This window comes from Cervus elaphus, chromosome 1 (genome assembly GCF_910594005.1).
Source record: "Cervus elaphus chromosome 1, mCerEla1.1, whole genome shotgun sequence".
NCBI lineage: Eukaryota > Metazoa > Chordata > Mammalia > Artiodactyla > Cervidae > Cervus > Cervus elaphus.
In genome coordinates, this window is record NC_057815.1 from 31,777,988 (window position 1) to 31,800,593 (window position 22,606).

General features: G+C 40.0%; 1 protein-coding gene across 1 annotated transcript in view; it reads left to right on the forward strand.

Annotated features, from left to right (window-relative positions):
* Positions 1-398: 398 nt before the first annotated feature.
* The window catches only part of RAB39A (RAB39A, member RAS oncogene family), a 34,868-nt gene continuing 12,660 nt past the window's right edge, over positions 399-22,606 (forward strand). The window contains exon 1 of the mRNA XM_043898300.1: positions 399-766. Coding sequence (XP_043754235.1) covers positions 540-766 — 227 coding nt within the window. The 5' untranslated portion in view covers positions 399-539. The remainder of the gene's footprint in view (positions 767-22,606) is intronic.

Below are 22,606 nucleotides of genomic sequence, written 5' to 3' on the forward strand. Positions count from 1 at the left end.
ACAGAGCTGATCAAACCCGATGAAAGTGGAAACCACATTTTCAAAAATCAGAGCCGGAATCTGACAAGCCCGCCCTGACGCCTCTAAAAGAAAATGATTTTCACTTTTCATTGGCTGACCCTCCCAGAGTTGAGCCCTTGTTTCATTTTCATTGGTCATTGCTGCCGTCACGTCCTTCCACCACACCCAAAACGCCCAGTGAGCTTTGGGGAAAAGTGATTTACAGAGGTCGGGGGCGGGAATTCGCGAGCAGCTAGACAATCCCGCGCCCCCCGCCCCCCGCCCCCCGCCCGCCAAGCCGCTTCCTCCTCACGACCCTGCCCCGCCCCCTGGCCTGAAGCCCCGCCCCTTCCCCTGCCGGGCCCCGCCTCTCCCTCCAGAGAGGGCGGGGACCTAGTGGCGGCCGCAGCCGCAGGAATATGCTGGAAGCCGGCTGGCGGGCGCTGGGGAGGTGCTGAACGGACAGTTCCCGCCGCTTTATTTGCCCGGCGGCGGGTAGGAGGGTGGGGCGGCCTTAGAGTCCGCTGGGCACGTGAGCGATGGAGACCATCTGGATCTACCAGTTCCGCCTCATCGTCATCGGGGACTCCACCGTGGGAAAGTCGTGCCTCCTGCACCGCTTCACTCAGGGCCGCTTCCCTGGGCTGCGCTCCCCAGCCTGCGACCCCACAGTCGGCGTGGACTTCTTCTCCCGCCTGCTGGAGATCGAGCCCGGCAAGAGGATAAAGCTGCAGCTCTGGGACACGGCGGGACAGGAGCGGTTCAGGTAGGACCCCCGGCGCTGGGACCCACCCCCCCCCAGGGACCGCACCGCCCCCTCCGTCCGCCTGGGGCCCCCTCCCTAAGCGTTGTCCGCACCGGCCCGAGTCGGGAGTAGCTCTGGCCCTTCCCTCTCGAAAGTGCAAACACTCCATTCTCGCTTCCCCTTTGCCCCTCCTCTTCCAGGGACGACTTCCTCCTCCGCAATTTCTCACTTCTTTCTTTGGCTCCCATTTCCTGCGCCCCCTTTCCGTTTTTCCTTTCCCGCCTGAACCCAGGTCACCCTCACCAGCCCCTCTTACCCAGCACTCTGGCCCTGCTGGCATTTTGATCCCCAACTCTTCGGCTCCCCCGCTGCCTTCTCCCCAAACTCAGCGTCCCTCGCTTCTCACGCCCTGACCTGGCCACCCTTCTCCAAGCTCCAATTTTCCTCCTCTGACCGAGCAGCTTCCCATCTATGCGGCCCCGGAGAACTGCATAGAAGGATTCCCAGATTCGTGATTGATCCGTTTAGCTTCACAGCAAGCAGTGCTCCAGCCCAGATTACAGCATGAGCTCATTGGGCACCGTGCAGACAGAGATGAATGCGGTAATGGTCTGAACATCTCACAGCACCGAATGTGGTCATCAGAAATACAGGGCCAGGACCCGTGAGAGTGTGTCTAGTACAGCCACCAAGGACACAGACACAGCTGAGTTTTTGTGTTTCATTGTTATTGTTTTTTAAGGATTGAGTTGTCTTTAGAAGTTTGTCATCACTGGTGCTTTGTTGGAGAAAAGAGAGATGTACATACTGAGATTTGTTAGGAACTTTTCCTTTATTTTATTTATAATAGATACTTAATGTTCCAGGGTGATAAAAGATCAGAAAATACTTTTCTACATGGCGGAGGAATACAAATAAATAGTCTCATTCTACATGCTCATTGAAACCCTGAAGGATTTCACAAAAGTGACTGCCAAATAAAAACTAAATGTAAATTGTATGCATTTCCTAGATATTTAAGATGGAATCAGATATGAAGCACATTTAAAATTTTTAGGATTCAAGAACTTTTTTTTTAGAGGAAGGTAAGGGATCTGATATATTATAGTGTTTGGGACTCTTTTAAGGTTCTATTATCAACTGGAACTCATTAAAGCAAACATTTTGTAGTCTTCTGCTTTTGGAATAGGTACTTCTTAACCATACTTCCCAAACATGGCTCCCCCTCCCCCCATCCAACACCCATTCTGAGTGAGATCAGCCTACTTCTCTGAGAAAAAGAGAAAAAGCCTCCTTTAAAATAATTTTTCAAACTCTTAATTCCTCATCTATAAAATGGAGTCATTATGATCTCTAAGATTCATTACAGTTTTACCATTGTAAGGTTGACAGCAAATTTATTCACTTATGATCTCAATCAGAGATGAACGTTAAGATATTTCATGGTCAGTAAAAAGCATTTACTATAGCTCTTGCTCTACCCTCTAAAGTGAAGTGAAGTTGCTCAGTCATGTCTGACTCTTTGCAACCCCATGTACTGTAGCCCGCCAGGCTCCTCCATCCATGGAATTTTCCAGGCAAGAATACTGGAGTGGGTTGCCATTTCCTTCTCCAGGGGATCTTCCCAATCTAGGGATCAAACCCAGGTCTCCCGCATTGCAGGCAGACTCCTTACCCTCTGAGCCACTAAAGTGAATATAGTGAAAACATGTTCTTTATACCTTAACTTCTATACCATTACTTTATACCTTAAACATCTAGCAACTACTGATAGTTAAGTATAGGTAGTAAAATCTTCTTGAGTCTAAAATGCTTTCCTTAAAAGTAACTCTTTTAAATATTAAAAATATTTTTTAATTAATTTATTTTAACTGGAGCCTAATTACTTTACAGTACTGCGGTGGTTTTTGCCATACATCGACATGAATCAGCCATGGGTGCACATGTGTCCCCCCATCCTGAACCTCCCTCCCACCTCCGTCCCCACCCCATCCCTCTGGTTGTCCCAGAGCATCGGCTTTGCGTGCCCTGCTTCATGCATTGGACTTGCACTGGTCCTCTATTTTATATATGGTAATATACATGTTTCAATGCTATTCTCTCAAATCGTCCCACCCCCGCCTTCTCCCACAGAGTCCAAAAGTCTGTTCTTTACATCTGTGTCTCTTTTGCTGCCTTGCACATAGGATTGTCATATACTGTGTTGGTGTTTCTCTTTCCGACTTACTTCACTCTGTATAATCGGCTCCAGTTTCATCCACCTCGTTAGAACTAACTCAAATGCGTTCTTTTTTTATAGCTGAGCAATATTCCATTGTGTATATGTACCATAACTTCCTTATCCATTCATCTGCTGATGGACATCTACGTTGCTTCCATGTCTTATTTATTGTAAAGGGTGCTGCAATGAACATTGGGGTACATGTGTCTCTTTCAATTCTGGTTTCCTTAGTGTGTATGCCCAGCAGTGGGATTGCTGAGTCTTATGGTAGTTCTAGTCTCAGTTTTTTAAGGAATCTCCACACTGTTTCTCCATAGTGGCTGTACCACTTTGCATTCCCACCAACAGTGTGAGAGGGTTCCCTTTTTTCCATATCCTCTCCAGCATTTATTGTTTGTAGACTTTTTGATGGCGGCCATTCTGACCTGTGTGAGATGATACCTCATTGTGGTTTTGATTTGCATTTTTCTAGTAATGAGTGATGTTGAGCATCTTTTCATGTTTCTATTAGCCATCTGTATGTCTTCTTTGGAGAAATGTCTATTTAGTTCTTTTGCCCACTTTTTGATTGGGTCGTTTTTCTGGTATTGAGCTTTATGAGCTGCTTTTATATTTTGGAGATTAATTCTTTGTCAGTTGTTTTGTTTGCTGCTATTTTCTCCCATTCTGAAGGCTGCCTTTTCACCTTGCTTATAGTTTCCTTCATTGTACAAAAGCTTTTAAGTTTAACTAGGTCCCATTTGTTTATTTTTGTTTTTATTTCCCTTACTCTGGGAGGTGGGTCATAGAGGATCTTGTTGTGATTTACATCAAAGAGTGTTCTACCCTTGTTTTCCTCTAAAAGTTTTATAGTTTCTGGTCTTCCATTTAGGTCTTTAATCCATAAAAGTAGCTCTTAAACTTATTGTAAGGGTTGGTTAAATTGTTAGATTTTAAAGATCTTTTCTGCTAAATACATCCTTGTTTTTTATTGCCTTTAAGAAGAATGTACATTTACTTTATATGTACTATTTAAACTGGCTTCCCAGGTAACCCAGTGGTAAAGAATCCACCTGCGAATTCAGGAGACAAGGGTTTGATCCCTGGGTAGGGAAGATTCCCCTAGAGTAAGAAATGGCAACTCACTCCAGTATTCTTGCCTGGAAAATTCCATGGACACAGGAGGCTGGTGGGCTAAAGTCCATGGGGTCACAAGGAGTCAGACATGACTGAGCACACACATACACATTTAAATCAGACAGTAACACTCATAATAATGCAAGGACATTTAGGGAACACTTACTGACAGTGAGTCATACTATATTTTGTTTGGCTGTTTACCAAAGATGTATTCCTAAATTTATTCAGTGGCTGCCTCCAAATACTTGCTTTTCTCTCATTTAGCAGAACAATTTCTCCATAAAATTGCATTAAACAGTTATTGTTAAATCATTCTGTACCTTCCTCTAAGAAAATACAGATACTTATTTTGAGTAAGTGCATTTGTTTCATAGAAAGGCACTATTTAGTTCATGAATGTATAGTCCTGTCATTAGTTGTAATCATACTGTTTAACTGTAATCAGGAATTTGTGGGAAACATTCCATTTACATTCTGTTTAGAGATTTGTTGGTGATCAGATATAAGCAAAAACAAATCAGTTTTAGACAGTTCAGGAGATAGCTTAAAAGCATAAACAAATATGTTATAGGACAACAAAGTAGTGAGCTTATGATTATGATATAAATAGCCTTAAGTTACCTTTTTCTTGGAGGGGAGGGACGGGAGGGGGCAGGCTTCCCTCATGGTTCATCTGGTGAAGAATCTGCCTGCAATGTGGAAGACCTGGGTTCGATCCCTTGGTTGGGAAGATCCCCTGGAGAAGGGAAAGGCTACCCACTCCAGTATTCTGGCTTGGAGAATTCCATGGACTGTATAGTCCATGGTGTTGCAAAGAGTCAGAACAGGACTGAGCAACTTTCACTTTTCATCTTTTTTTTACCCATCTTTTTTTTTACCCAACTTTATTAAAGTAATAATTGATAAAGCCTTAGTTTTTAAAGTTCAGAGCATATATTAATATGCTTGTAGCCAGTAACTAGTCACACAAAAAAAGAGAACAAAATCAAAGTGAAGAAAGTTGAGAAAAATGATGAACATGTGAGCATCTGTAAATCGTAGCATAATACTCAATTGTTAAACTTTTTGTTATTAACGCTGTGTTTTAGTCAGAATAAATGTTAAATTGCTGTATTAAGGATACTTATAATTACAGTGCCTTATTTAATGATAATTCATTTCTCTCTTGTTTAACAGTCTCAAGGTAAGTGGTCCATCATTCAGGACCATCATTCAGATGCCTTCTCTCTTACTCTCTTACTATCCAGGCCGTCATTCAAGAGAGAGATCATTCTCTCTTACTTTCCTACCATCCCTAGAACATTATCATCATCTCTGTGGACAAAGCTGGGTGTAGGCACACTGTGTGCCTGTTCGGGGAGAGGGGAAAGAAAGGATCTAAACCAAGCAATGTTTCTTTTAAGCAGGCAAGGCCAGTGTGGTGCAGATTCCTTCAGCTCTCAATTCATTGAGGAGAAATAGGTTATAAGGCCACACTTATGCAGGGCTACCATGTGCTCGGGGGAAAGGGAAGATGGATTTGGCATTGTAGGCACTGGGTGAAACTAGCAATCATCACTTCTATTTTTTAATCATCATAGTGGAAGAAGTTTATCAGGAAAGGAAACAAAAATATTGTTTAACAGTATTAATAGGGATAAATAAGTGTAAATATGACTAGACATATAGACAGCACCAAATGTAAAAATATAAATTTTGAATTTTTCTCATGAAAAGCATTTAAGGCAATATGAAGATAAAATGAGATATAGCAACATTAGCTATGGGGATAGAAAATCTGAAGCTTCAAGCCAGACTTGGCCTTTTGTTTCATGTTGTCTGGCCTTTGGGGTATTACAATTACAGCCAGAGATTGTAAAGCTCAAAGAATAATGTCCTCCTAGTGCAGTGCTTCTCAAAGTGTGTTCTGCAGAACACTCATAACATGTGATTCATTTTAAAGGATGGGTTCTCTAATCAAATAAGTTTGAAAATCCTTGTATTCCATTTCTCTCTTACAAAATTCATATCAAAGATGCCAAGAAGTCTTGAGTAAAGAAACCTATTTACCTTTGATTAAACTAGCATTTTCACCATTTATTTGAAGGGCTATTCTTAAAATATGAAAATCTATGATTAGTAGTGTTCTAAGTAGTATAATTTGGGGGAAACTCCTTTGATGAATTGCTTTAGTCACATTCCTTGAGCAGAACCAAGTAAACTTTTGAAGTTTGGAGCAACGGAAAACCTGCAGATATTGGTTAACCTTTTCCTCTAGCTCCTTTCTACTGTGTATCTTTCTCTTCCTTTTGTGTCTTACCCTTCCTTAGACTCCTTATTTTTTAATTTTCCTTTACCCTCTTCATCTGTCAGTTTCTACTGGTAGTTTCCTCCCACCTTATCTTCTTTCATTTCATTTTAATGTGTCTTTTTTGATCTCATTTCTTTTTAGCTTATTTCTCCATATTTATCCCTCTGCTTCTCTTCTGTCTCTGTTTTCTCCTTTGTCACTTCAAAACATTCATATGAAGTAAATATTTAAAAGTGGTTTGTTTTCTGTTCATAATTTTAAGAGTAAGCATCACGAACATTTTCTATTTTTCCTTAAGAGATCATTTAAGATTTCTAAACGAAATGGGTTTTTCTATTGTTTTTAATTAATCATTTACTTTTGGCTGCACTGGGTCTTCCTTGCTTTGCACAGGCTTTCTCTCATTGCAGCAAGTGGGGGCTACTCTTCGTTGCAGTGCACGTGCTTCCCGTTGTGGTGGCTTCCCTTGTTGCAGGAGCACAAGCTCTAGGCGGTGGGCTTCAGTAGTTGTACCCCTCCAGGCCAGAAACTGCTGCGCGCAGGCTGTTAGGGTGCGCGGACTCAGCAGTTGTGGCGGCATGGGCTTAGTTGCTCCGCAGCATGTGGACTCTTCCCGGACCAGGGATCAAACCCATGTCCCCTGCATTGGCAGGCAGAGATTCTTTACCACTGTGCCACCCTGGAAGTCCTGTTTTTCTTTTTTAAGGAATCTTTATTTGATTTCCACCCTCCTTACTGTGGTTCATGATTGTCAATGGAGATTTTCTGATAGCGGATTGGTGGGCTCATAATTACATAGGTAACGGAACAAAGATTGTCTGCAATTAAGTGCTATAATCATTGCAGTCTGCTGTAGTTCCAAGTTATTAGAAACAATAGAAAGCTGGGCTCTATTTGTATTGAGTGATCAGATAATACAGTGTTTTGATTAAAATTATCTGTGTTGTAACAGAAATAAAGCCAAATTAGATTAGATATAGGGGATAAATTATAAATGATACCTATTTCATGAGAAGCAAAATGTCAGTGAACATACAGGTGTCCTAATAACATGTGTTTGTGGATTTTCTCTCTAGTCTATTTCCATTATCCAGTGCTGTCAGCGCCAAACTGTCTCAGTCTCTGAGCCTCTTATTCAAATTCTTAAAAGAAAAAATATCATTGATTTTTGATTGGCCAGTGAGTCAGCTCCCCTAAGGTTGGGTTATTAAGATAATATACACATAAAATACAAAGGAATTATACAAATTTCGAGATATGTTTTATAAGTCATACAAAGCAAATGAATCTGTAGGAGTCTACTTATTTGGGAAAGAGAAATTCACAGAAGAAAAAAGTGAACAGTCACCCCAAAAAGTATACTTTCTCATATTTCAGAGTAAAATGATATGTAAAAAGAAGCCAGCATTGTTTCTAACAAGTGTAGCAGAATGTGGAAAGATGACCCTTGTAGCCAAGTGTATTTTTATATGCTGAAATTTATTTTTGCTGTCCATTCAGAACAGTCAGACCATTTTGAGTGATTGCATAGTCAGTACAGTTAAGAAGCTAGCCATTAAATTCAAAACCCTGTGATTAGTTTTCTTAATTTCCTTTTTCTTCAGTGAATCAATTGATTTTGCCTACGTAGCCATAACCTCAATGACATATTGGTATATGAAGGTGATTATACATCCTCTTTAGTAACTAAATATTGTAAATAAAGTAGACTAAATATTGTACTTCAGTGTTTGAAGAGCCTAGGCCAGCAGCAGGCAAAATTGCAAAGTAAGTAGAATGCATTCTTAGGGCCTTTGGTGCTTTCCTACTTTTTCTTTCCTTCTGTTTTTGAATAGTAAGATCTTGACCAACTCTTCTGTTTTCCTTTCGCATCTCAGTTGAAAAGCCATTCCTTAATTCTGCATCCTAGCTTCAGAGAGAGAAGTAGCTGGAAGACCAAGAGATACAAAAATATTGAAAGAATAGGGTTCTTCTAGGAGTATTTCTACTCTAAAAGAGAATGACCACCTGGTATCATCTTGAAGTAATGTTTCCCTGTTGGTGGAGTTGTGAATCTGTGGCTGAAGGGTGTTGGAGTTTCCTCTCATCATGCTGCATCAATGACCACCTATTCTGACACACTGGCCCCACATTTAGCTTTCAAGAAAATGGCTAGAAGAAAAATTAGTAATGTTGTCAGTATATGGATCACTCAGTAAAGTTTTCCAATGAAGAAAAGTGCTTTGCTTAGTCTCAGAGAAAGAGACAGAATAAATTGCTACCCATTCTTGGTCAGTTTTGATAGTATATAAAGATTTCTTAACAACTTAGCCTCCATAGACATTTTACTTAAAGTTTAAAGAGCAACTTCTTGGAATGATATGAGATCATTTATTTTGATGTTTTAAAGAGCCAGTTATTCTTATCCTAACTGAGTTAGAAGAAATCTGCATTCTCCAGTCTGTTCTGTGAAGTGGTGGAAAAGAAAGGTGAACCACTCAAATAATACTGAGGTACACACACACACCAGAGAACATCAGATTTTACTTTAATAAAATATTTGCATTCTTTCTGAAGTGAAATCCTACAAAGCCTATACTTTATGATACCAATAAATCTGCCTCCAAATGTCAGTAACTTTTAATCAATTCTGACAATATGTAATTCAGAGTTCATTTAAAAATTATTACCCTACACAGTCTACCTCACTTATCATGAAATAAATATCATTAAAAACCCATTGTTTTCTGAAAGGAGTCACTTCATGTAATGAAGTAGTATTCTAAGCTATAGGAGTTCCAGAAAAATGTGAAACAGAGGTCCAGTACACTTCAAAGTTAAAAGTATATTTTTAGTTTAAGCTGTGAAAGAGTTTCAAAATAGTGATAGTAGTTCTGTGTATCAGAGTCAGACATGACTGACGTGACTTAGCATGCATGAGTGCATTGTAGAAGGAAATGGCAACCTGCTCCAGTATTCTTGCCTGGAGAATCCCAGGGACAGAGGAGCCTGGTGGGCTGCCGTCTATGGGGTCGCACAGAGTCGGACACGACTGAAGCGACTTAGCAGCAGCAGTAGCAGCAGTTCTGTATATAAGCATGACTGACTAACTGTCGATGGCTTGGTGGCATATTATTTTATTTTGGCTTAAAATCTTAGTGTTCTTTAAAACATTCTTAAAATGTACTGAATTTTGTTTTTTCTATTTCCTTCCTATGGTAATGATTCATTTTTAATTGAGGAATAACATGCTAAATAAAATTATTTTTTTACTGGTAGTACGTCTTTAAGACCATCCACTCATACCAATATCTAGGATATAAATAAACCATCAAAAATGTCACAATGCCAGAAGAATTGGTAAGGTAACAGAGACAGAATTCTCTCTTAGGTTTATTTCTACTTCACAGGTATAATGATTGCATTAGAGTTACCTGAGAAAGGTCTTTAGCAAGCCAGGCCCCAAAAGTTATCAGTGACTTTTCTTGGCAAAATATTATCCTTCTGTTGTGGCTCAGACCATAAAGAATCTGTCTGCAACAGATAGACCCGGGTTCAATATTTGGGTTGGGAAAATCCCCTTGAGAAGGGAATGGCTACCCACTCCAGTATTCTTACCTGGAGATGCTGCCATGGACAGAGGAGTCTGGTGGGCTACAATGTCTAGGGTCACAAAGAGTTGGACACAACTGAAGCTATTTAGCATGCATGCATATGCCTATTTCTTCCCCTACTTTTTGTGTAATTGGTCAGAATCTCTTGTCTAAATTATCTTCCTGTGTCAAAAGTGGTTTTTCATCTGATTCTTCAACCTTTCCAAATGTATTTCTGTTTTGTAGGACATAGTGTGATATGGCCTGAAACAGATAAGGCTAAATGACAGCCTTAATAACAGACATCTGCCTCAGAAATATAAAAGAATAGTGTGTGGCCTGAACTGAACCCTCTTCTCTGAGGAGAGATCAAGAGAGAATACTGCAAATGGGAGTTAATGTATATTATGAACTTCTTGGCTATAAGAGAAGACATTTTAAAAAAAAGAGAGTATAGATTCTCAAATTCTAGGTATTGCTTATCATTTTTCCTCAGAGTAGCATTTTTCAAAGTAATAGGTATAATTTGAGTAAAACTTTCCTTGATCAAATACTGTTAAAAATGCTGGGGTTTTGCAAGATTTCTCGAGCTTTAATATAATACTAACTTTCTAATATACTTTGTAAACACCCAAGACATACATGGTGTTTCCCAACCCAGAGTCCCATTACACAGAATGAGAAAGACTAGCGATTTCTTCAAGAAAATCAGATACACCAAGGGAACATTTCATGCAATGATGAGCACAATAAAGGATAGAAATGGTATGGACCTGACAGAAGCAGAAGATATTAAGAAGCGGTGGCAAGAATACACAGAACTATACGAAAAAAAACCTTCATGACCCAAATAACCACAATGGTGTGATCACCCACCTAGAGCCAGACATCCTGGAATGCGAAGTCAAATGAGTCTTTGGAAGTATCACTACGAACAAAGCTCGTGGAGGTGATGGAATTCCAGCTGAGCTATTTCAAATCCTAAGATGATGCTGTGAAAGTGCTGCACTCAATATGCCAGCAAATCTGGAAAACTCAGCAGTGGCCACAGGACTGGAAGAGGTCAGTTTTCATTCCAATCCCAAAGAAAAGCAATGCCAAAGAATGTTCAAACTATCATACAAGTACCCTCATTTCACACACTAGCAAAGTAATACTCAAAATTCTCCAAGCCAGGTTTCAATAGTACATGAACCGTGAACTTCCAGATGTTCAAGCTAGATTTAGAAAAGGCAGAGGAAGCAGAGATCAAATTGCCAACATCCACTGGATCATTGAAAAAGCAAGAGAGTTCCAGAAGAACATCTACTTAATGCTTTATTGACTACACTAAAGCCTTTGACTGTGTGGGTCACAACAAACTGTGGAAAGTTCTTCAAGAGATGGGAATACCAGACCACCTGACCTGCCTCCTGAGAAATCTGTATGCAGGTCAAGAAGCAATAGTTAGAACTGGACATGGAGCAACAGACTGGTTCCAAATAGGAAAAGGAGTACATTAAGACTGTATATTGTCACCCTGCTTCTTTAACTTATATGCAGAGTACATCATGAGAAATGCTGGGCTGGAAGAAGCACAAGCTGGAATCAAGATTGCCAGCAGAAATATCAATAACCTCAAATATGCAGATGACACCACCCTTATGGCAGAAAGTGAAGAAGAACTAAAGAGCCTCTTCATGAAAGTGAAAGAGAAGAGTGAAAAAGTTGGCTTAAAGCTCAACATTCAGAAAACTAAGATCATGGCATCTGGTCCCATCACTTCATGGCAAGTAGATGGGGAAAAAATGGAAGCAGTGACAGACTTTATTTTCTTGGGCTCCAAAATCACTGCAGATGATGATTACAGCCATGAAATTAAAAGACACTTGCTCCTTGGAAGAAAAACTATGACCAACCTGGACAGCATATTAAAAAGCAGGGACATTACTTTGCCACCAAAGGTCCATCTAGTCAATGCTGCGCTTTTTCAAGTAGTCATGTATGGATGTGAGAGTGCACCATAAAGAAAGCTGAGCAATGAAGAATTGATGCTTTTGAACTGTGGTGTTGGAGAAGACTCTTGAGAGTCCCTTGGACAGCAAGGAGATACAACCAGTCCATGCCAAAGGAAATCAGTCCTGAATATTCACTGGAAAGGCTGATGCTGAAGCTGAAACTCCAATACTTTGGCCACGTGATGGGAAGAACTGACTCATTTGAAAAGACTGTGATGCTGGGAAAGATTGAAGGCAGGAGGAGAAGGGAACAACAGAGGATGAGATGGTTGGATGGCATCACTGACGTGATGGACATGAATGAGTGTGCGTAAGCTCCGGGGAGTTGGTGATGGGCAGGGAGGCCTGGCGTGCTGCAGTCCATGGGGTTGTAAAGAGTCAGACACAACTGATTGACTGAACTGAACTGAACTGATTTTGGGAATCAGTAGAGAGATTAGAACACGTCAAAGAAAAAGTGTAGGCAATTCCCTAAATTTTAGAATGTATTTGAGAACCTCGCATGGTTTCTTCTCTCATTTGATTCTCTGTCTCTTTTTAAAAGTTATTTATTATTTTAGTTTTGACTGTGCTAGGTCTTCGTTGCTGCACAGTTTTTCTCTAATTGCAGTGAGCAGTGGCTACTGTCTAGTTGTGGTGCACAGGCTTCTTTTGCGGTGGATTCTCTTGTTGCAGGGCACAGGGTCTTGGGTGTGCAGACTTCAGTAGTTGCGGCTCCCAAGCTCTCGAGCACAGGCTCAGTAGTTGTGGCACACGGACTTAGTTGTTCCACGGCCTGTGACATCTTCCTGGGTCAGGGATCGATCCCGTGTCTCTTGCACTGACAGGCGCACTCTTTAATGCTGAGCCACCAGGGAAGCCCTCTGTCTCTTTTGCTGGTTCTTCTAGGTGACTTTGTCAGGTCTCCGTTTCAAAATTAAAAGGTACACTCACTTGTTTTAAGGGCTACAGAAAGGTTATGGGAGTAGGAAATCAAAAGTTAGTGTAGCAAATAGATGAAATTTAAGACATATTTGATAGGACTGGAGGATAGACTCTGAAAAGAGAATCAGAAATGGAAGAGAAGGTATAACTAATTGTGTACGAGAGAACTGTTGGAGGCAAGGTAAATCAGTGAGAGTTGAATTGAAAATAAAATCCAAGAAAATTCCATGGACTGTATAGTCCATGGGGTGGCAAAGAGTCAGACACAGCTGAGCGACTTTCACTTTCACTTTTCGGCTTCCCAGATAGCTAGTTGGTAAAGAGTCCGCCTGCAATGCTGGAGACCCCAGTTCGATCCCTGGGTTGAGAAGATCCCCTGGAGAAGGGAAAGGCTACCCACTCCAGTATTCTGGCCTGGAGAATTCCGTGGACTGTGTAATCCATGGGCCCATGTAGTCCATGGGTCGCCAAGAATCGGTCATGAGTGAGTGACTTTCACCTCACCTCCATGTGGTTTCTACCCTGAAAAATACTTTGTGTACAACCCCACCCCACTCCCATCTCTAGATCCAAGTTAATTACTGTGTCTACGCAAACCATTATTTTTCTGGTCTATTCAGAAACAAAAGGAGAAATAGCTTTACACAATAGAAGTGGTGCTGATAACTGACAGCAAACATTTGTGGCTGCAATGACAACCAACTTTCCCCTGCATGCAGTACTCAGCAACTGCACAGCCACACTTAGTAACAGGAATGACCCCAACCCACTGCAACAGAAGAATTTATATGACGTTTTTTGCCTTGATAAGCAAGGAAAGATACTGGGTATTAAGCAAAGCTACAAGCAAATACTGGCTACGGTGTCCTAACATTTCAAAAGTACAATGAACTAGCTTTCTGCTTTTTTCGAGAGAAACTGAAATCCATCAGAATGATGATTTACCTGTGGAAATCTATGCATTTATTTAAATTAACTGGGTACACGGCACTAGATACAAAGATAGATGTAAAAATAAATAAGATGTAGTCTCACGTTGCTGTCTCTATACTGGATAGAGCACAGACTATATTGCAATCCAGAAACTGGCCAAATATGGTATCTTAAATGATACAGAATTTTGTTTCTCTCTCCCCTGTCTTGATAGTCCAGCATGAGCAGTTCTGGACTATCTAGGTGACTATGCCTCAGCTTCAGTTTCCAGGGTTTTCCAGTCACTGCCGTTCCTAACAGGCAAGAAGGAGAAAGATGCAGCCTAGGGCAAATGGCTTCTTTAAGCAGATGAACCTCAGACCGTACATGTAATTTACCATGTTCCATTGATCCAAACTTAGTGATATGCCAAAACTTGCTGTAAGAAAACTGGAGAAATATAGTTTCTATGTGGGTTGCTGTGTACAAGCAAAAACTCATGGAGTTCTATTACTAAAAGAAGACAGGGAGAATAGACCCTGAGGGACAATTAGAGATCTTTCTCACAGGCTCATAGCAAAGAAAGGTAATAAATAATTGGAATAAAGGCTGGTAAGTACTAAAATAAGTTCTGGTGGCAGAACAAAGGGAGAAATTGTCTTCTGTGTGTAGGGTGAGGGCTTGTTTCAGAGGATGTATCTGAAAGAATGTGGTCCTTGCTGCTGGGACGTGAAGGATATGTCAGTAGTAAGAGAAATAACAATAGGAAGCAATAACAATAGACTGGAAGAAGTGGCTTCCAGTAATGACAGCAGATTGAATACCTATGCCTTTTTTTTTTTTTTTTCTGAAACCTCACTAAAGTAACAATAGTTTTGTTTTTTAGCCATAGATCCTAGCAAGAATAGGTAACAAGACAACAGCAAAAAAAAAAAAAAAAAAAAATTTGAAGTAAGGAAGCAGATGGAGGAATGATACATGAATTAGCAATTTAAAGAAAATTAGCTTCTAAGCTAGGGGGTAGGAAAAGCGAAAAACCAAACCAGTATATATCATTGAGTCCTCTAAAGACCCAGGAAATGGTGACACCAGATACTTCTGAATTAGGGATGCTAAAATAAGGATCATTGATTGTCAATCTGTTTAAGAAAGATTGGGTCCTCACATCCCCTCCACCATTCCATGCAACAGTTGACTTCCTCTTCCCGCACATTGGCAAAAAACTAGAAATTTATTCTTTGAAAAAGTTAAACATAGAATCTCTTACTGAAATGATCAGGCATAAGTGAGGTTGGGATCCCTTATTAAAAGTAAGGACTTTAAGTGAATGTGTGCATGTTGTATGCTAAGACTGTCTAGCTTTCTTCCCTGTCTTAGCTTCCAGAATGCTGACAATCAGATCTTCACCCTTCAAACAGAACATTGGTGAAATCATTTCAGAAGAATTTGACCAGGCCAAGAAGAAAGACTTAAGATACCAACATTAGCAATTCCTCAACTAAATGATCCATCCTGATCATCTTATGAGTTAGGCTTTTAGTCTCAATGAAAGACTGCAAGAAATATTAGGAAATCCAAAATATGAAATCTAGAGACTGAAATAAACAGAAGCCAAAAGCAACCAGAAAAACAAATTTGATAAGGGAGAAGGGAATGTTTCAGAAGTACAACCCCTCCCCCCTGCCAAAATCCCTGTCTTTAACTTTCTCAGAGGGAAAATAGGAAAATATTGCAATCATAAAAGAAGAATAAATACTGTTTTTTCAAAAGAATAGTCTGAGAAAAAAAGAGCTTTTGGAAACACAATAGAAAAAAGTAAAACACTCAATATAAAGTTGGGGAAGTCTCTCAAAAAATAGGACAAAAGGACAAAGACTTAGAAAATAGGAAAAATATATATATATATATTTTTTTTTTTTCTTTAGTTAGATGACTGTTCCAGTAGGTTCAATAAAAACGCAACGGGCATTCCAGAAAAATGGAACAGAAAAAAACAGGAAAGAAATGATCAGTGAAGCAATTTAAAAAATATTTCCAAGGTGTAGGGACCTGAGTTTTCAGATGAGAAGAGCCCAGCACAATAAATGAAAGTAGACACATTCTAAGGGACATTGTCATGAAATCCTAAACCCTGGGTCCACAGAGAAGTTCCTACAAACTTCCGGGGTAGGGCAGGGGAGGGATATGGATAATAGGTAATAGGTCACGTGAAAAAGATCAGGAATCAGATTGACTTCACACTTCCTGTAAACAACAGTTGAACCTCGAGGGCAATGGAAAGATTTCAAAATTCTGAAAGAATTCTGTGTCTGACCATTCAACTGTGAAAACAGAATAAAAACAAGCAAAACTTCAAAATATTACCTCATGCATCTTTTTTTCCTCATGCATCTTTTTTTTTTTTTTTAAAGCTTTTTATTTTGTTTTAGGGTATAGCCGATTAACACTGTTGTGATTCAGGTGAACAGGAAAGTGACTCAGCCACACATATACATGTATCCATTCTCCCCGAAACTCCCCTCCCATCCAGGCTACCACATAGCACTGAGCAGAGTTCCCTGTACTGTACGCTATGTCCCTATTGATAATCCATTTTAAATATAGTGTGTGTACATGTCCATCCCAAACTCCCTAACTATCCCTTCCCCTCATCCTTTCCTCTGGCAACCGTAGTTCATTCTCTAAGTCTGTGAATCTGTTTCCGTTTTGTAAGTAAGTTCATTTGTATTATTTCTTTTTAGATTCTGCATTAAGGGATGTCATACAATATTTCTCCTTCTCTGTCTGACTCACTTCACTCAGTATGACACTCTCTAGGTCCATCCATGTTGCTGCAAATGGCATTATTTCATTCCTTTTAATGGCTGAGCAATATTCCATTTTTTATATGTACCACCTCTTTATCGCTTCCTCTGTTGATGGGCATTTAGGTTGCTTCCATGTTTTGGCTATTGTAAACAATGCTGCAATGATCATTGGGGTGCATGTATCCTTTTGGACCATGTTTTCTCCAGATACATGCCCAGGAGTGGGATTATTTGGTTACAGGTGGCTAAAGTATTGTAGCTTTAGCATCAGTCCTTCTATTTCTAATTTCATAACATTATGATCAGAAAAGATGCCTGATGTGATTTCAGTTTTCTTAGACTAACCAAGGCTCACCTTGTGGCCCAGCATGTGGTCAGTCCTGGAGACCCTTTCATGTGCACTTGAGAAAAATGTGTAGTCTGCTATTTTTGGATGGAATTCTCTATAAATACCAGTTAAGTTCATCAGGTGTAAAGTGCCATGTAAGGCCTGTGTTTCCCTATTAATTTTCTGTCTGGATGATGTGTCCATTGATGAAAGTGGTCCACTATTATTGTATTACTGTTGATTTCTCCCTTTATGGTTGTTAGTATTTGCCTTACATATTGAAGTGCTCCTGTGTTGGGTGCATATATATTTATAATGGTTATATCTTCTTGGATTGATCCCTTGATCATTATGTAGTGTCCTTCTTTTCTCTTATAACAGTCTTTGTTTTAAAGTCTATTTTGTCTGATATGAGTATTGCTATTCTAGCTTTCTTTTATTTCCATTTGAATGAAATACTTTCTCCCATCCCCTTACTTTCAGTCTGTAAGTGACCCTAGGTCTGAGGTGAGTGTCTTGTAGACAGCATATATAGGGTCTTGTTTTTGTATCCACTCAGCCAGTCTATATCTTTTGGTTGGTGCATTTAATCCATTTACATTTAAGGTAATTACTGATATATATGATCCTATTACCATTTTCTTAATTGCTTGGAGTTCATTTTTTCTTTTCCTTCTCTTGTGTTTTCTGCCTGGAGAAGTGCCTTTAGCATTTTTTGTAAAGCTGGTTTGGTGGTGCTGAATTCTCTCAACTTTTGCTTGTCTGGAAAGCTTTTGATTTCTCCATCAAATCTGAAGGAGAGTCTTGTTGGGTAGAGTATTCTTGACTGTAGGTTCTTCCCTTTCATCACTTTAAATGTATCATGCTATTCCTTTCTGGCTTAGAGAGTTTCTGTTGAAAAATCAGCTGAAAGTTATGGGAGTTGGCTTTATATGTTATTTGTCATTTTCCCCTTATTTCTTTTAATAGTTTATCTTTGTCTTTAATTTTTATCAGTTTGATCACTATGTGTCTCAGCATGTTCCTTCTTAGGTCTATCTTTCCTGTTACTCTCTGCACTTCCTGGTATTGGCTGACTATTTCTTTTCCCATGCTGGGGGAGTTTTCAGCTGATTATCTCATCAAGTATTTTCTCAGGTCCTTTCTCTCTCTCTCTCTCTCTCTCTCTCTTCTCCTCTGGGACCCCTATAAATATGAATGTTGGTGCATTTAATGTGTCAGAGGTCTCTTATGCTGTCTTCGTCTCTTTTTTTAGTTTTGTTTGTTTTGTAATATTCTGTTTTGTGGCTGTGATTTCTGTCATTTCGTCTTCCAGGTCACTTATCTGTTCCTCTGCCTCAGTTATTCTACTATTGATTCCTTCTAGTGTATTATGCATCTCTGTTTGTTCTTTTTAGTTCTTCTAGGTTTTTGGCAAACATTTCTTGCATCCTTTGCATTCTTTTCCTCAGATCATGGATCATCTTCACTATCATTATTCTGACTTCTATTTCTGGAAGATTGCTTATCTCCACTTCATTTAGTTGTGTTTCTGGGGTTTTGTTACTTCATGTGGGACATAACTCTCTGCTTTTTCATCCTGATTAACTTTCTGTAATGTGGTTTTTGTTCTAACCATTGTGGGATCATGGTTCTTCTTGCTTCTTCTGTCTGCCCTCTGATGGATGAGGCTAAGGCTTATGCAAGCTTCCTGATGGGAGGTACTGATGGTGGGAAAAACTGGGTCTTGCTCTAGTAGACAGGGCTGTGCTCTTAGTTCAATTATCTGCTGATGGGTGGGGCTGCACTCCCTCCTTATTAGTTTGGCCTGAGGTTACCCAGCCCTGGAGCCTAAAGCCCTGCATGTATGCCTATTTGCTAAGTTGCCTCAGTTATGTCCTACTCTTTGCAACCCCATGGACTGTAGCCTGCCAGGCTCCTCTGTCCATGGGATTCTCCAGGCAAGAATACTGGAGTGGGTTGCCATATCTTCTTCCAGGGGATCTTCCCAACCAAGGGATCAAACCCACATCTCTTATGTCTCTCTCATTGGCGGGCGGCCTCTTTACCACTAGCGCCACCTGAGAAGCTGCCATGGTAGGACTGGTGGCGACCTCCAAGGGGGCTCACACCAAGGGGCACCTCCTAGGACTACTGCTGCAGTGCCCCCATCCCTGCGTTGAGCCGCTGCTGATCCACGCCTCTGCAGGAGACCCTCAAACACTAACAAGTAGACGTGGTTCAGTCCCCTGTGGGCTCACTGCTCCTTTCCCCTGGGTCCTGGGGCACACAGGATTTTTGTGTGTGTGCCCTCCTAGACTGGAGTCTCTGTTTCCCCTGGTCCTGTGGGACTCCTGTCATCAAATCCTGCTGGCCTTCAAAGTCAGCTTCACTGGGGACTCCTAGTCCCTTTGCTGGATACCCAGGCTGGGAAGCCTGACGCAGGGCTCAGAACCTTCACAACAGTGGCAGAACTTCTTTGGTAATATTGTTCTCCAGTTTGTGGGTTTCCCACCTGGTGGGTAAGGGATTTGATTTTACCCTCCTACCATCTCGTTGTGGCTTCTCCTTTGTCTTTGATCATGGGGTATCTTTTTTGGTGGGTTCCAGCATCTTCCTGTTGATGGTTGGTCAACAGCTAGTTGCAATTTTGGTGCACTCACAGGAGGACGTGAGCACCCATCCTTCTACTCCGCCATTTTGAGCCAGTCTCCCTCATGTATCTTTTTTAGGAAGGTACTTGAAGATGTGCTGTATATCTCTCTATATATATAAACACAGACAAGCACACACATGCATGTAAAAGAATAAACTAGGAATGAAGACATGGGCTACAAGGAACAGGAGATTTACTTCTAAAGAAAATCAAAGGAAATGCCCTAGAAAATGGTGAAGGGAGATCCAGGATGCTATCTCTGCCCCAGATACCAAGGACAACCAGACCTGATTTATTGCAGCAGGGCAGAAGATTGTAGGAGAGAATCCTCAAGAAGGTGAAATTGACAGATAAGCTAATAGGTATGAACTTTATAAAAGATGGCAACTGGCAGAGTTTGGGGTTGGATTATTGAGGACTGCATGGAAAACTTAGCCAAAAAGAAAAAAGGAAGCGAAAAAAATGTGGTAGAGAGGGCTTACGCATTATCTGATGCTTCTTTTCCTCTGGACACATGGGAGGAATATATTTCTTTTCCCTCTTGCACTTAGAATCATATGACTATTTCTGGCCAATGAATTTGAGTAGAACTCACACGTGATAGTTTTAAAACACAACCCAGATTTTTTTTAACTTTCTTCCTATCAAGAGGTGGGTTATTTCTTACTGTAGCATAGCCTGGTCTATCTTGACTAATATGCAAGATAATTATCAACTCTAAGGAAAATAAATCATAGTTTATTTTGGGGCTTAGCACTGAAAAGTTTACATGGTCACAATAACCAAATGCCAAGAAATGATCTTTCTACAATTATGATATAATGATACAGTATTGGCAGGTTTGGGGAATGGGAAAAATAAGGATGTTCTATAAGTACACAGTAAACGTTGATGAAAACATGAATTTAGAAAAAGAATAGAAAAGAACAACCTATTCTAATTTGAAAATAAAAGCTGCATAATTTCAGATATAGAATGAAATGAGAAAAGGATAAACACCAACATAAATTATAAAATGTGGAGAGATATACAAAGCCACATGAAATGAAGCAATATTGAGAGAGTCATATGGAAACAGAAGTCACAAAATGGTAGGAGGATTATAACCCAAGAGAAAATGTTCTTTACTTACATTAAATCACATAATGCATTATGTTACATGGAAGATCAAATATCATGAGAAGCTGTCATCATCTCATTTTTGTTCTGCAAAAGGATGCCAGAAGGTGTCAGAATAAGCGCTAGTCTTTTCTACACTTTCTCGTACCATACCAAATGGAAAATAAGCATCTTTCATTATTACCTTATAGAAACATGGTGAAGCTAGAAACATCTCTCATAAATTCTCATTAATTTCTAAATAAATTATTTGGATTTTCACATGACATGTCTGCCATCTAGAATTGACTACAGAGGACAATTTGAATTACAATTGAATTTAAATACAGTAGTTCTTTAGAAAAGGTGAATGATTTCACCTATATGTTTATAGTGTGTGCTGCTATTCAGCCCTCTTCTCCTCTTTGTTATTTGGCCTATTTCATGAATCCCTACTATAAATATCAAAAGCAGATAAGCTCTTTTATATTTGCCTCTGTTATTCCCCCATTTGCTTATTATTCGCATGCTGCCTGGGGATAGCCTTACAGAGTCTGAACTTATTAATTTTGTTGTTTATTTATTTACAACTCACAGTAGGCCTCACACATGCCCAGTTTTGTTTTAGACACTAGGATACAATGCACCAAAAAATGAAGAAAAACTTTGCTCTGTGTAGCTTATCGTCTAATGAGGGGAGACAGGCTATAACCAAATAAGTTGGAAAAATTGTATAGACATTAGAATGGGTTAATTACTACGGAGGAAAATAGAGGATACAAGGTGAATAGAGCATGCTTGGGGGGAGGGTGATAAGAAGGCCTCACTATCATAAAATGATGATCTGTGGTAAAAGGAAAAAAAAAAAAAAGATGGTCACAGGAAAATTAATTCCCATATCCAAAGAGAGAATGTGGCCATTGTGTATTCTCAATATTACATATAGCCTCCAAACCACAAATTTGATTTTTGATGAAAAGACCTTGGAATTATACAAAGAAAGAGAATTTCAGTATTTATATGTATGAAAAAAGATATCCTACGTTATAAGCCCCAAGTTGCAGAAGTCATCCCTGATAATTCAGATGGTAAAGAATCTTCCCGTAATGCAGGAGACCCTGGTTCGATCCCTGGGTCAGGAAGATTACCTGGAGAAGGGAACAGCTACCCACTCCAGCATTCTTGCCTGGAGAATTCCATGGACAGAGGAGCTTGGTGGGCTATAGTCCGTGGGGTTGCAAAGAGTTGGACATTACTGAAGCAACTTAACACATTTCAGAAGGCAAGACCAGGGACTATTAAAGTCAGTAATAGTAAGAGGAGTGGGGGAGATGTGTTTTGGTCTCTTGAAAGCAGTCCTAAGGGCCTGGATTACAAGGCAAGTGAAGCAGGTAAATAAAGCATCAATACAATGACTATTCCCAGAAGGGCAATAGGAATGTAATGCCATGGTGAAAAAAGGCACTCCCAAAGCTATTGCATTTGTAGGCTGCTTGCTGCCAACAGCCTTTTGACATCAAAGTACCTTTATCTTCCAAATGCCTACCTGGCAATTGGCAAAGCCACAGGAAGGGCATTTCCAGAATGGAACAACTGGCTCATTTTACCCAAGTAAAGTCAGCAAATGTTCTATGTTTTGTTGCTTTTGTACGAGGCTAGTGCACATCCTATAAAGTTCATAACATATAAGATCTCATTCGTACTTGGTTGCATTGCCCATATATTAAGTAACTCTATAAATGTAAGCAAACTCCAGTGCTCTCACTTTCATTTGTCTATATATATTTCAGGAAAAGAAATTAGAATGATTAAGCAGTTTAATAATAAGACAATCTTTTTCCTTTTCTATTCTAAAATAAATATACATGTAGGAATAAATTTTGAGATGAATGGATAAAGAAAACGTGGTATATACATATAATTGAAACTCATTCAGCCATAAAAAAGAAAAAGAAACC